Source organism: Dendrobium catenatum, unplaced genomic scaffold (genome assembly GCF_001605985.2).
Source record: "Dendrobium catenatum unplaced genomic scaffold, ASM160598v2 fragScaff_scaffold_272, whole genome shotgun sequence".
NCBI lineage: Eukaryota > Viridiplantae > Streptophyta > Magnoliopsida > Asparagales > Orchidaceae > Dendrobium > Dendrobium catenatum.
The window spans coordinates 200,151-216,050 of NW_021318734.1; the positions used below are offsets into that span (position 1 = coordinate 200,151).

Genomic DNA, 15,900 nt, shown 5'->3' on the forward strand with positions numbered 1-15,900 from the left:
TTAGATTTAAATGAGATTTTGACATTTAATAGGATACTATGGAGAAAAAAGATTATGTAGTTAACTCACGTAGTAGGATAAAGACTTGATGTGGTTGTGTTGTTGCATCTTTAATCGTTTAAGTCTACTTAGGATATTATAATACAAATTACTGTTTACATATTTATTATTATCTTTCCCTTACTACACATGGGTTTTCACTATATTTATATATACACCATTGATGGGGCTCATAAGGAGTTGGGAGATGTGATGGAAAGATTCTAGTGTTCTGATTAAGATTGGTTTCTTATAATGAGTTGGAATTGTGATGAAAATATTATACTATTTTGAGTTAGAAATATTTCTTTGTTCTTATTGCATCCTAAACATTCGCTTGAGAGATATAGAGTTTAGCGTCAAAGTTTTATACGAAGATCCATTACATAGATAGATAAGAGAGAGGAGTGTATGAGTCATAACAGACACCAAGATTTTAAAGTGGAAAATCCTAAAAAAGAAAAAAAAATCATGGGGCTTGACCCATTCAAAATGATTATACTAGTGCTTATTATTGATTACAAATGAGGCCCTTCCTTGGGGTGAAGGCTTTGGCTCGATAAAGCAAAAATACATCATATAGAGCACATTACATGGTGGTAGTTGGAAGAATCTAGTGATATTAGGGTTGTAGTTGACGGGTGATGGAGGTTGGAGGGACCGTAGTCGGCGGGCGAAAAAGGTCGAAGGGACCATATTCAGCATGCGACAGAGGTAGGAGGGACCATAGTCGGCGGACGATAGTGGTCAGAGGGAGTATAGTTGGCGGGCGATGTAGGTTGGAGGGACCTTAATCAGTGAGTGACGGTAGTGGGAGGGACTATAGTCAGCTGGTGTCGGAGGTTAGAGGTTGTAGTCGGCGGGCGACGTAGGTTGGAGGGGTCGTAGTCAATGGGCGATATAGGTCAGAGGGACCATAGTCGGTAGACAACGATGGTTCGAAGGACTTTAGTTGGTGGGCCATAGTTGTTAGAAAGATCATATTCTACAGGCGACGAGAGTCGAAGGTACTGCAGTTGGTCGGCGATGGAGGTCAGAATGATCATTGTCGGGCGACAGTGGTTGAGAAGGACCATAGTCGGAGGGCGGCGGAGGTTGGAAGAACCGTAGTCGTCTGACAACGAAGGTTGGAAGGATCGTAGTCGGGCGACAGTGGTCGAATGGACCCTAGTTGGCGGACAAAGGAGTTTAGAAGGTCCGTAGTTAGGTGATGGTGGTTGAAAGGATCGTGAGTCGGTGGGCGATGCAAGTTGAAAGGACCGTAGTCAGGTGACAGTAGTTAAAGGGACCATAATTGTCATACGACTGAGGTCAGAAGGGCCGTAGTCAGGCTACAGTGGTCAGTGAGATCGTAGTTGGCTGGAGACAGTGGTCAGAGGACGGCAATTGGGTGATGGTGGTTAGTGGAATTGTAGTTGGCGAGCAACGGTGGTGGGAGAGACCGTAGTCCTTGGGTGACTGTGGTCGGGGGTTTGTAGTCAGCAGGCAATGGAATCAAGCCGCTCGATTTGATTATAAGCATACCATACTTAGATATCATTTGGTCATCCAATTAATTCTTTAAACCTTTTAAATATGTTTCAGTCCCTTGATTTGGGCCCATTTGGGCTCAGATTGTACCGATTTTAATGTCATTGGGTTTGTGTCAATGAGTTGCTCAATTTGACTATAAGTTTTCTAAAATTAGAGTTTAGATGATCTTGAATTTAATTTTGGAAGTTTCCAAGTTGGATATGGCCAGAGAGTTTGCTTGATCAAGACAATTTTGGCGATGTATCAATTCTTTTATTTGAATTTGAATTCAGATCCATGGATATAAATGAACGCTTACTCTTCATGTAAATTTATGGATTAGAACCAATTGTATAAATTTATCCATTTACATTTGAATCAATCTCATATAAGGATCTTTACAGTAATCTAGCAATAATTTAGCAGTGTATTCATCCTAATCTCAGAAGTATATTACGTCCTACCTTCCAAATTTAGTTCAACTAGCCATGAGAAGTTGTGGCGAATGATCAAGAAAAAAGTTAATGAACCCAAAAAAAACATCAAATTATGTTTCTAAGACATTGCTTTGAACATAATAGTTATTTTTCATTAGTGCTGATCAGGTTTGAGAGAGTACGGGGAATTACGTAGAAGGGATAGTGGATGTTGGAAAATTTAGAAATTAAGATGATAAGACAACTAGTTAGGTTTTCAATTCCTCTTTTGGTGCCTACCTTTTTCTAAATGTAAGTTATTCTTTTGGTATTATAAATTAATATGTAAAACAATAGCCTTTGTGCTATGTTCCTGTTTGAAAAATAAGTTTAGTCAATGAAGGTTAATTACGAATACCTTCCAATCTAATGTTTAGAGCATAAAGTGTTTGTGACATATAAAAATAATTATGCAGTTGAATGATATTTGTTTGCAAAGAATAAATTGCTGCAGGCTACATAGTATTTTGCATTTACAAGAAGTGACAAATTATTGAGGAAATTCTAGTTGTGGAGAAAGTATTCAACCCGACCCGAACACGACCCAAAAAATTCTTGGTTCGGGTCAACCCGTCTGGTAAACGAGTTGGGTCCGGGTTTGGATTTCTGACCCATTTTAAAAATTAGGTTTGTTCGAGTTAACCTGGGTGACCTGAATCCCACCAGCACACTATGATGCATCGACACTTCTCCTCAAAGAGGCGTGCAGTGTCTGACACCGTATCCGACACGACATGTCAGACACGACACTCGTCTAACACTCCCCCGACACTTGTCGGACACGTCGAAAATGTGTCCGATTAAAAAATATTAAATACAAATTGGAGGACATGCATATCTTAAATATTTTATGAATTTTTTTAAATATAATTTCTTGTATTTTGCGGAATTTAAACTGAATTTCTTATTTCCTATCCACAACACCAAATCAACGTCCACATATAATACCCAATCATCAAATATTCTCATTTTAATTTCTTTTTTGCAGTGAATGTATTTTCATCTCCTCTCTCTGTGACTGATAAACGGCATCTGCGCCCGACTCTCGACATCCTAATGCTAATCATTTTAAGCACAAATTCTAGTTAAATGGCTTATTATTTTCAAATTATTTTTAAAATTATACTTATTTAATTTTTATACACTATTTTTAAATATAAAAAACTATTATACTGTGTCCAACCCGTGTCCGTGTCTTATATTTTCAATAACTGACATGTCCCGTGTCCGTGTTGTGTCGTATACGTGTCGCCGTGTCCATGTCTGTGCATCATAGCCAGCACCTCATCACTCGACTCAATCCTACGTCCTACAACTCGCATGACGCACCTGCACTTGCCTCGCCCACACTCGTCCCCGCGCCTTGCACCAACGGCCTGCCTCATATCCTCACCCCTGCGCGTGCTGCCAGCCTCGCACTTGTGCACCCTCCCTCGCAGCTCGACCCCGCACCTTGCATCCGCGCTAGTGCCCTACCTCACGACCCTCGCTCGCGCTTGACCCGCGCTAGCCTGCTCGACCCTTCGCCCGCAACCCGCTTGCTGGACTCCTAACATGCTCTGCGCTGGTTCAGCGGGTTGGGTCTGGTCTACCCGCGTTTGGAGCAGTTTGGTTTCAGTTTCCAATTTCTGACCCTTTTTCAGGTTCGGGTCAGGTCAAATAGTGATTAGTTAATTTCGAATTGGACCTGAACCCAACTCGAAAACTAGTTTGACACCCTTACATGTTGTTATAGAATTTTTTTTTAATTTTGATCTATAATGATATTTTCATTTAGAATTCAAATATATACTCATGATAAATCTCTGGATGAGAATAGTGTAGGTATGCATTAAGTTGATAGCCAGTATAAAATTTGTTTAATAATCATGATATGAATCTTTTAATTCATTGTGTTAATGTTAGGACGTTCCTTAGATGTGACATGTTGTGGGGCCTGAATACAACGAAAAGCGTGCAAGGGCCACTACACTGGTGCCTAGGTGCAGTGTTAAATAAGTAAGGGTTTCCAAATCATGGATGAATATGAACAAAGAAGCGAGTCCAATAAACTAGGATTAGGATAAGAATTTGGAATATAGGTTTTTTTACAACAAATTAATGGAATTAATAGATATTATGATTCATAGGAAGATAAATATTTTATGTATTCTGTAAATTAAATGGGTTGGTTAGAATGCTATAAAGATTGATAGTTTATGATTTAAACTATAGTTTTCGGGTTGGAGTCGTACTACAAAATGGTGTAGGTATGATTATAGATAAGAGTTTGAAGGATACAACAACAACAACAACAACAACATCAAGCCTTTATCCCACTACGTGGGGTCGGCTACATGAATCCTTTTACTCTTATTAATGATTTGATCGCCCAAAGTCACAATCCCTTCAGTAGGTCTATTACTACTAAAATTACACTCCATATATTCTGTTTTAGATCTACTCAAGCGAAAACCTTTAGACTCTAAGGTTGACCTCCATAATTCAAGTTTACCTTCAATTCCCTCTCTAGTCTTATCAACAAGAAGAATATCATCAGCAAAAAGCATACACCAAGGTACATCATCTTGCAAATGTCTAGTGAGAACATCCATGACTAAAGCAAATAGATATGGGCTTAAGGCTGATCCTTGATGTAACCCAACCGAAATAGGGAAATACTTGGTCAAACCACCTTGTGTTTGAACACAAGTAATAGCTCCTGCATACATATCTTTAATGATTTGAATATAAGCATTATTGACTCCTTTCTTATCAAGAACTCTCCATAGCACTTCTCTTGGAACTTTATCATATGCTTTTTCTAAATCAATAAATATCATATGTAGATCCTCCTTATTTCCTCTATATTTTTCCATCAAACCTCTTAATAAATGTATGGCTTCCATAGTCGACCTACCCGGCATAAATCCAAATTGATTTTGAGAAACATTAGTATCACGCCGCAACCTATGCTCTATAACTCGCTCCCATAATTTTAAAGTATGACACATTAACTTAATACCTCTATAATTCGTGCAATCCTGTGCATCGCCTTTATTCTTAAAAATAGGAATTAATACACTCATTCTCCACTCATCTGGCATCTTTTTAGTCTTCAAAATAGTATTAAAAAGTTTAGTAAGCCAAGAAATCCCTTCATCTCCTAAGCATTTCCACACCTCTATTGGAATATCATCAGGTCCAACAGCTTTTCCACCCTTCATTCTATTTAAAGCCTCTCTAACTTCAGTTTTACTAATACGCCGATAAAAACAGAAATCTTTGATAGAATTATTATTTAAATGATCGTTGTTGATGCTAGTATTATGATGTATTTTGGAAGTAAACGACAATGTAGCAAGTAGAAAACTATAAGAATTTGAAGATAAGGGATGATTTTGATTAATACTTTAACAATAATGAAAGATAAAATTGATCTTCTATTTGAGAGGTAGATCAGCTCTCCCAAAAATGCTAGACGTCACTAGGAACAACTCTAAAAAAAAACTATAACAAATATAAATCACATAGTAAAAAAAACAAGCTAATTATCCTTAAATAAACCATCATATCTCCCTCCCAAATTTTAATTCAAATAAACTCTCTTTCCCTTGATAAAATCGTCCTAATTTACTCTCAAATTTGAATTAAAATAACCCCTCTTTCCCTATATAATACCTTCCTAATTCCCTCTCAAATTTGAATTCAAATCGGCTTCCTTTCCTTGAATAAACTTTTTTCATTGACTTAGTCTTCTTTCCTTAAATTTCCTAATTATTTCTCGCTTCATTTCTCCACCTTACTTAATGAATATTAAGGCCCCTGGCCCCACATGGTGGGCCCTCCTTGCCTATCAACACTGCTCCAAAAAAACACCTTGTCCTCAAGGTAGAAGGATGATAATTGTCTCTTGATCATCTCATATGGATCCCATGTGGCTATGTACTCCGATAGATTATTCCACTTGATTAGTACCTCTCGTGCTTCTGTTTCCCCTTGGTGCATAGGTACTGAGAAAGATGTCAGTTGTGGCTCATTTGTCTTCCTCGATAGTACATTCGTGGCCTTGTTCTTTAGTCATGGGTGATACTGGATCACACAATTATATCCAAGTAATTTGTATAACCATCCTTGATGTTACTTTGCCCCCCTCCTTTATTCCTGCAGACACTTCAGATTTCTCTGGTCTATCTTGGCTATAAAGTGTCACCCCAACCAATATGGTTGCCACTTATTGATGGCTAAGACGATCGCCTTCAACTACTGCTTGTATATGGACTTGAGCCTCTCCCTGGTCGTGAGCACCTGGCTGAGGTAAGCAATGGACTGATGATCCTGCATGAGCATTGCCCCTAGTTCGTATCGTGATGCATCCATCTCCATCACAAATGGTTTACTGAAGTCAGTTCGTACAAACTTTCGGTAGTATATGATGAGACTTAAGAACCCTCTCAACTCATTCAGGTTTTGTAGTTCCACCAAGTAGCCCAGCTCGGCTCCCTGTATTATTGTGACAATGGTTTTGAGTGAAACCAATGTTTTGCACAGGCTGTCATTTCCTCGCAGCACCATCCTCTTCCCCTCCACCTAAATCTCTATAGTCAAAGATTTCCTATCTACCTTCATCTCCTTGATCGTCTATAACCATTTCATCCCCATAATCATATCAGTGCTCCCCAAATATAAGGAAAGAAAGTCCTCCACTTTATGTATGCCTTAGAGTGTCAGCCCCTAACTCTTGCAAATCCCCCTACTCCTTTTCACCTTCCTCACCCCCATCATGACTCCAAAACTCCTAGTATTCTCGAACTCCAAACCCAATTGGTCCACGACTTGATTTGAGATGATGTTCTATGTTACTTTGCTATCCACCAAGACCACCACTGGCCGCTCCCTAATAAGTCTCATCGCCTTCATGGTGTGATTTTGAGTAAATTCCACTACTGAGTTAAGGGACACTTCCTCTATATCAAGGTGTAGGTGCTCCCCTCCCTCTTCTGCTTCCTCATCTAACTCTTTATTGTCCGTCTCCACCTAAGCAAAAACCATAAAGGCCCGGAGTCTGCAATCCTTGCATTGATGTCCGGGTGTATACTTCGCATCACATCGGAAGAATAATCCCTTTGCTCTTTTTGTCATTGCCTCTTCCTCTTTGAGGCTCTTGAAGTTTGCTCCGGGGCGATCTTCCTCATCGCCATCATGACTTCAAATCTTATAGTATCCTCGAACTCCAAACCTATTTGGCCTACGACCTGATTTGAGATGAAGTTCTATGTAGCTCTGCTATCCACTAAGGCCATCACTAACCGCTCCCTAATATGTCCCCTCACCTTCATGGTGTGATTTGGAGTAAATCTCACTACTCAATTAAGGGACACTTCCATTACATCAAGTGTAGCCCCTCTCTCTTATGTTTCCTCATCCAACTCTTCGTTGTCCGTCTCCACCTTAGCACAAACCATAAAGACCTGGAGTTGCAGTCTTGGCACTGATGGCTAGGTGTATACTTCGCTTCGCATCGGAAGAACAAACCCTTTGCTCTTTTTGTCTTCCACCTCTGCCTCTTTGAGGCTTTTGTAGTTTACTCTGGGGTGATCGCCCTCACTCTTCTCACTTGGTGCCTCTCGCTAAAATGACATTGTTTGAGTCTTCGGTGCCTCTAATTACTCCACTCCCATTGGTTCTCTCCATCTGCCCCCAGTCCTCTCCATCTGCCTCCGGTCCTCCATTATCTAGGCTAGCTCTATAGTCTCTTTAAATCCCCTCGGCCTCAGTAATCGGAGGTTTGCTCATATGTTAGGTTTGAGGCCTCTCATGAAATTTCCCTACAACACTGCCTCCAAAATTCTCCTTAATCGCCTCGACAGTGACTCAAACATTTTCCTGTACTCCATAACAACCCCCTCCCATGTCAAGGCAAGGAATTGCTTGTGTAGGTCTTCTTTTTGAATGGTTCGAAAATGTTCAAACTTCAAACAAGCAGTCCTTAAACTCTTCCCAAGAGCGGATCGATTATCCAGCCTCCCTCCACTGAAACCAAGCAAGGGTTTCTCCTCCAGACATAGTCATGCGACCATAAGCTTCTCCTCTTCCAAAACATTAACTGCGAAATACATCTCCACCCAATATATCCACTCATGGATATCCTCGATCCCTTTCGAATACCGACATCTTCAACTTCCTCACCCTAGGATCATTATTGTCCCAATAGTTTCTTTCTCCTCCAATGTAACTATTGTCATGATTCGTCCCTATTTCCCCTATGTTTCGAGGGTTAAACCCCTCCTCCCCCCCTCCCCTTTCTTCCAGCCTCCTTGCTTGACTTGATCCCCATGGCTCAGTTCGACCCCCTTCATCTCCGGTCACCACTCCTTGCCCAACATGCCTCCCATAGTGGCCGTCCATCTCACCACCTCTACTAAAAAATTCCCTCCTTGTTGTCCCCTTGTCAAAAAAACTTATTTCACCCCTCATCGGAGCATTAGACGGTCGCTCTTGATGGAAGAAACTCGCCTTTTCAAACTTTTCTTGCTCGATCTCTTTTTCTTTAGATTTGGCTAAGGGAATCCCAATCAAATCGCAATTAGGGTTAGCAATTGAAACCGCTGGTATAGTTTTGGATTGCATCTCAATGAGCTTCTTCATCTCCTCTAAACACCCAAATCGGCTCTCTATCCGATTCTCCATGGTTGAAAATCTTTCTTCAAGGGTTGAGAATTTCTCTTCTATCTTGGATTTGAATTGCTCCATTTTGCCTTCCATGCATCCACCTTCTTTGCTGCCATTGTCTCAAAAAAATCTCCCCTGATTTCTTCTCCTCATATAATGAATATTAACTCCCCCTAGGCCCCACAAGGTGGGCCTTCCCTTGCATATCAGATTATTAACATTATAAGTGCTTATACTTCTCAAGTAGGTTTGGATATGTACTCTAAATTAAAAATTTTAAATGACTTAGAAAAATTAATACAAAATATACCTCTTAAAGAAATAGTTTTTATTGGAAGAGATTTAAATAGACATTTTAGTAGATGGTAGAATTTTAAAATATTCATGGTGGCTGTGTTTGAAGCACTAGTGAAGTGGTAGGATTATAATAGATTTTGCACTGACTTGTGATTTTGTGATTGCTAATAACTTATTTAAAAAAAAAAGAGAAGCATCTTATCACTTATAATAATTGATATATTAAAACTCAAATTGATTATTATGTTATAAGAAAAATAGATCGTTTAAATTACAAATATTTTAAAGTTATTTCGAGTGAAAATTTATATACTTGGGATCACTTATTAATTTTGGATTTTAAGATGAAGGGACATAATATAAAAATTAAACTAAAATGTTAGCTTAGAATTAGATGGGGGTATTTAAAAAATACTAATAAAAATATTTTTGAAATAAGATTCAATATATTAAGATTTTGACTGTGTTATGTGAAAAAAATAGCTTGTGATATTAAGAATGTTGCAATGAATGATATGTTTGGAGTATCAAAAGAAAAAGTTATTAGTAGTAAAAATAGTTGGCAGTAAAATTAAAATGTGCAAGAAAATATACAAATAAAAACTTTATTATAAAAATTTGTTTGGATGTAAAAACATGGAAAGTTTAAAAAAATATAAAGGGGGTCAATAAGGAATCTAAGAAAGTAATATGTGATGACAAAAATTTAGCTTTTAATGATTTATATAATAGATTGGACACTAAGAAAGGTGAAAGATGCATGTATAAGCTAACCAAATGAAGTGATAGGTAAAGGATTTAATTCAAATGAAGTGCATTAAGGATTAAGATCAAAAAGTGGTTTTATTAGAAGAGGATATTCAACAAAGGTGGATGAGATATTTCAATAAACTTTTTAATGAAAATTATAAAAATATGATTGACTTTAGTGGTCGTAGCACCCTAAATGAAAGTAGATATGCGATGCAAAGAATTTATTTGTAATAGTTTATATAATATATTAGATACTAAGAAAGATGAAAGATGTATATATATGATAACCAAATAAAGTGATAGGTAAAGTAAAGGATTTAATTCAAGTGATGTGCATTAAAGATTAAGACAAAAAAATGATTTTATTAGAAGAGGATATGCAACAAAAGTGGATGAGATATTTCGATAAGTTTTTCAATGACGATTGTGAAAATACAATTGACTTTAGTGATTGTAGCACCTTAAATGAAAGTAGATATTTTTGTTTTTATCATCGTATTAACAAAACTGAAGTCAGAGAGGCCTTAAAGAAAATGAAGTGTGAAAAAGCGGTTTGTCCAAATAATATTCCAATAAAGATGTGAAAATTCTTAGAAGATGAAATTTCTTGGCTTACAAAATATTTAATTTTATTTTAAAGACTAAAAATATGCCAAATGAGTGGAGAAGAAATGTGTTGATTTCTTTTTTTAAGAATAAAGTCGACGCATATGAGTCTGTGAATTATAAAGGAATTAAGTTAATGTGTTAACTTTAAAACTATGAGAAAGAGTTATTGAGCATATGTTACGATGTGATACTAATATTTCTCAAAATTAGTTTGGATTCAGGCCCGGTAGGTCTACTATGGAAGCTATGCATTTATTGAGAAGTTTGATGGAGAATTATCGAGAGAATAAAGAGGATCTACTTATGATATTTATTGAGTTAGAGAAAGCATATGTGAAAGTTCCAAGAGAAGTGCTCTTGAGAATTTTAGAAAAGAAATAAGTTAATAATACTTATATTCAAGTCATTAAAGATATGTATGTCAGAGTTGTTACTTGTGTTCAAACACAAGGTGGTTTGACTAAGTATTTTCCTTTTTCAGGTAGATTACATCAAAGATTAACTTTAAGCTCATATCTTTTTTCGTTACTTTTGGATTATCTTACTAGACATTTACAAGAGGATGTTCCCTGGTGTATGCTTTTTATTGATGATATTCTTCTTGTTGATAAGACTAGAGAGAATTGAAGAAAAAATGGAATAATGGAGGCTAACCTTAGAGCCTAAAAGTTTTCGTTTGAGTAGATCTAAAATCGAATATATGGAGTGTAATTTTAGTAGTAATAGATCTAGTGGGGGGATTGTGATTTTAGGCGATCAAGGCATTAATAAGAGTATACGTTTTAGATATCTTGGGTTTATTGCTCAAAGTGATGATGAAATAGATGGGGATATTTTTAATAGAATTCAAGTTGAATGGTTGAAGTGGAGGAATGCATCGGGCTTATTGTGTGATAGAAAAGCACCTCTCAAGCTTAAGGGAAAATTCTATAAGATGGTGGTAAGACCTGCAATGCTTTATGGTGCATAATATTTGTCATTAAAAAAGAAACATAAAGTGAAGTTAAGCGTTGTGGAGATGAGGATGTTCAGGTGGATGAGTGGCTTACTCTTAGAGATAAAATGTAAAATGAGTATGTACATTAAAATGTTTGAGTAGCTCTAGTGGCACATAAGATTAGAGAGAGTCGTCTTAGATGATTTGAACACATAAAATGTCGGTTTTCCGATGACTCTGTTAGGAGAGTAAATGTATTGAATTTGACATATGTTAAGAAAGATAGAGATAAACCTAGAAAGAGTTGGCAAGAAAATATTAGAAATGATAATTTGTTTTATTAAATTTAAATGAGAATTTGACTCTTAGGAGTATACAATGGAGAAAAAGAATTCATATCACCGACCCCATATAGTGGGATAAAGGCCTAATATTGTTTGTATTGTTGTTGGTAATATTATCCAATTTATTGCTATTTGTTGTTTGAGATGAGCATTTGCAGGTTATATTCTTCTATTTGGACAGGAAAATGGTGGTTTTTTTTTTTTTTGAAGGAAATGCATAAAATTGCATTAAAAACAAAAACACCTATACAACCTCACGTCATACCAATGAAGCTACTATCCTCCTTCAGACAATACAAGAAAGGAGGAATAAAATCCAAATGCAGACTATCCCAAAAAAATGACCCATTTAACGCCACATTAGCGCAAATATCCGCTAATTTATTACCATTTCTACCAAAGCAAGAAAAACAAACTTGCTTAAAATTCAGTAAAAAAGCTAACTCATCTTCAATAACTCTACTAACCTCCCATTTCTTAATAGACCTCTGAAGAACTTTGATGATATTGACGTTGTCACCTTCTATGATAACCCCTTGTGCTTCAAACATCCATCCTTGTATCACATTCTTCAGGTACAACACCGCAAGCATTTTCAAATGAGCTGAATCCCAATGCAAAAGCTGGTAACCGAATCCTAACAGAATTCTCCCATTGCCGTCTCTAGCCACACCTCCAATACCAGCTACATTGTTCTTTTTGATAGCAGCATCAACATTAATTTTTATCCATCCGGGGGGAGGGGGATGCCAATGTAAGGACAACAATTGCTGGTTAGCATTCCAGTTTCCCGGTTGAAAATTAATGAAATTGCTCCTTAAAGCATACAAAATTGCATTAGCAGCTATATATGTCTCAGCATCTTCTTTTTCACCATGTACCAATTTGCATCTGCTCTTCCAAACCATCCAAACCATTGTACAGAATATATTCACCAACAAAGCATTCCTTCCTTGTAACTTCTGAAGTTCAACTAAACATTCATCCAGATTATTAAAAACTGGAACATGGAACCCCATTTATTTAAAATCAAGATAGTTTTCCTGAGTTTCGAACAGCTGCTCACAATGTGGCTCACATTCTCCTCCTCATCACATCCTCTTGGACATTCAACTAAGGTACTCAATCTTCTTCTCAGAAGGAAAGAAAAGGTCGGCAATGAATTGTTGCATATTCTCCACCAGAACAGATCAATAACTGAGGAAAATGGTGGCTTGCTGTTAAACTATTCTTATTTCAATTAAATTCGGCTCTAATTTATTTTATCTATTTTTGCTATTAAAAATTCAATCACCGGCACCTGATCATGTTACTGGGTGCTTTAATGAATTGCATGTCTTTCATATGGCAGGTTAATGATTAAGAAAATGCGAATAACTTGATTGCTCATATTTGAAATGAATTTGCAGATAAACAAGCTGAAGAGCGTGGCCTTGCAGTCTGCTGATGAAGCTGCACCCTCATCAATTGTGCCTGGTGTTGGTTTTGGTAACATTTCTTTCAATACTTCTGTTATTGAGGAAGCCAGTGAAGTTTGGGAAGAGGACATGCCAATTGATTCTTTTCACAAAAAGGAGGCAGGTTCTGATATAGTTGAAGCAGCTACCCAGGACCATTCTAGTTCTATTTTTGACAAGTTGTTCGGAAAAGCATTTGTAAAAAATTCCGGCGGTTTGGCAAGTGATATTCAGGTATTGTTCACATTATTAATTGTTATCTTGGCGATTTATATATTCTCTTGTTAAATTTTAATTTTAGGGCAGTAAATAAGCTAAGTTAAGCTAATTTTGAACATGATTGTAATGTTTATATCAGTTTTTTTTTTTTTTTTTTTTATTTTTTTTTTTTTTTTTTTTATCGAGTTGGAGCTAATTTTGAACATGATTCAAGATTTAAAACATTATTAAAGCTTGTTTACTAGTTGTCTTATTGAGTTCAAGTTGAAATAGAGCTTTAATCAATCCTAATAAATTACATATTTGATGTTAATAATTTAAATAAATGGCCTAATTATCAAACATAATTGAATTAGTAGATTTTGATTAAAGTTGACATAATTTATTAGATGTTATTTAAGTTGTTTGTTGAAGTTTAAGTATTAGTAAGAAAAATATTTAAATATAACAATCTAGTTATTTGTTTGATATTTTCATCATACATATACATCTAATCATATACTTAATTTTTAAAATGTGCAAATTATAAGGATATTGATATAGTATCAAAGAATAAGTCATTACCTAAAAAATCAATCCATTATTAAATGAGTATTTTATTTTATTCTTAGTATGCCACTAAATAAGAAATAAGGATGTTCTTAAACATACCTATTTTGTTTCAACTTGTTCATGTATATGCGATTTTTATATTTTATTTAAGTTTGTTCAATTGTGTAATAAATAAACATAAATGAGCATTATATGAATGAGATCAAGTTGTTCATTGAGTGCGCTTGTTCTCTTATCATCCTGCTGACTAGGCATAGGGGTGTCAATATTTGACACAACCCGAAAACCCGACTCGAACCTGACTAAAAAATTTCAGGTTCGGGTCTAATTAGACCTGAAACGGGTCGGGTTCGGGTTTAGCAAATCGACCCGTTTCAAAAACCAGGTCAGGTTCGGGTTGACCCAGTAACCCGAAATTGACCCTTTTCTGAAATGTTTTGACCCGAAAACCCGTTTTTGAACCGAAAATCCGATATTGACCCATTTTTGACCCGAAAATCGGAGAATGACACTTTTTTTGACCAAAAAACTTGCAATTTTTTGTCTGTCTCGGGTCATTCGGTTCGTGTTAGGTTGACCCGGACCCGAAATGATTCGGGTTCGAGTTGACCCAAATAGTGCTGGGTCAGTTTCTGGTTCGACCCGAACCCGACCCGTGACCCGAAATTAACACCACTAACTAGACATATGTTTCTCTTGAGGTGTATTCTTGCACCTAGTCATATCTACGAAATAAACTTTTAAGGTGGATGACTGATTGCACGAGTTGTGGTATTTACTTATGAGAAGTTAGCATTTCCCTAAAAAAGTATTTATTGACTTTAAGTGGTTTATATCTTGATCATAGAGATGTGTGGTACAACATCATCATCATCTATATAGCCTCAACTGATCTATTATGGGTTAGCTTCGTGGTTCCTTCTTTGCCGTCCATTATTGTTAATACTGAATGTTGAGTTAATCTCGTTACATAAATCTTTGGGCACAATTTTTGGCTACCATACTTTAGGTCTAAACCTTCATATTCTTTCACATTAATTCAACTTATCTCCTTCATAAAACCTCTTTTGCTCTCAGTTTTACATGCTAAAAGTGCCTAAACCTTTGTTCTTAACATGATCTTTAAGAGTTGCTAATGTTCACTCTCTCACGAAGAAACTTGATGAACAAGGAATTTGGGTATAGACATCTTTCCACATACTGATTCCTTCTTATCCTTATTCTGTGCAAACTTTGGAAATGCAAAATGGCAATAAGCATAGGCACATAATTTGTTACTATCTTCTTAAACATTATCATGGTTAGCTTTATTCGAATCATTTGGGCTAATGAGTGATTTTGTTGTTCTATTCACTAAGTCGTAGCTGTTTTCAGCAACTTCCCTAACTGATGTAGCACGGATGGGGTGGGCGGGGGGGGGGGGAATTTGAAATTAAAATTAAATGAGAAAAAAGGGGTGGTTAATTAAATCCCATAATTGGATATCAAATTAAGGAATTAAATAACTAAGGGGGGATATCCAATTAAGGAATTAAATAACTAGGGGGGGAGGGGCCGGCGGCATTAAGAGGGGCTTGGTAGTTTATGGGGAAATATTTAAATGCTTGCCAAGTGGGGAACCTTAAATAGGGAGGAATATTTAAATCAAATCCTATTTGAATTTGAAATATGTTTGATTTGATTACTTGCCTAAAATAAGATAAAGGAAATGATTTGAAATTTAAATACATTTGAATTTAAATTCAAATGCTTTCCATTTTAAAACACCTCCACAATAGGAAAGAAGGCTATCAAACAAGATTGACTCCAATCAAGAGCAAAAGGGGAAGGGGAGGCGGGTAGAGAGAGAAGGGGCCGGTTATGGGAGGAAAGGAAAAGGAAATTAATCAAATCTTCAATTAAGGGAGAAAGGATTTAATCAAATACAATTTCAAATTGATTGGAATTTGATTTGAAGAACTTTCCAAAAATAGATATAGTTTTTTAGGAAAGGTTTTGAATTTTAAACTAATTGGATTTGAATTCAAAATCTTTTTCAAATTATCTTCAACCTA

At 36.5% G+C, this 15,900-nt stretch overlaps 1 protein-coding gene across 3 annotated transcripts in view; it reads left to right on the forward strand.

Moving 5' to 3' along the window:
- The window catches only part of LOC110112411, a 45,881-nt gene that overhangs the window by 17,177 nt on the left and 12,804 nt on the right, over nt 1–15,900 (forward strand). For all 3 annotated transcript variants that reach the window (XM_020844626.2, XM_020844627.2, XM_028693405.1), the window contains exon 8: nt 13,028–13,309. In XM_020844626.2, the coding sequence (XP_020700285.1) occupies nt 13,028–13,309 (282 nt within the window). The remainder of the gene's footprint in view (nt 1–13,027; nt 13,310–15,900) is intronic.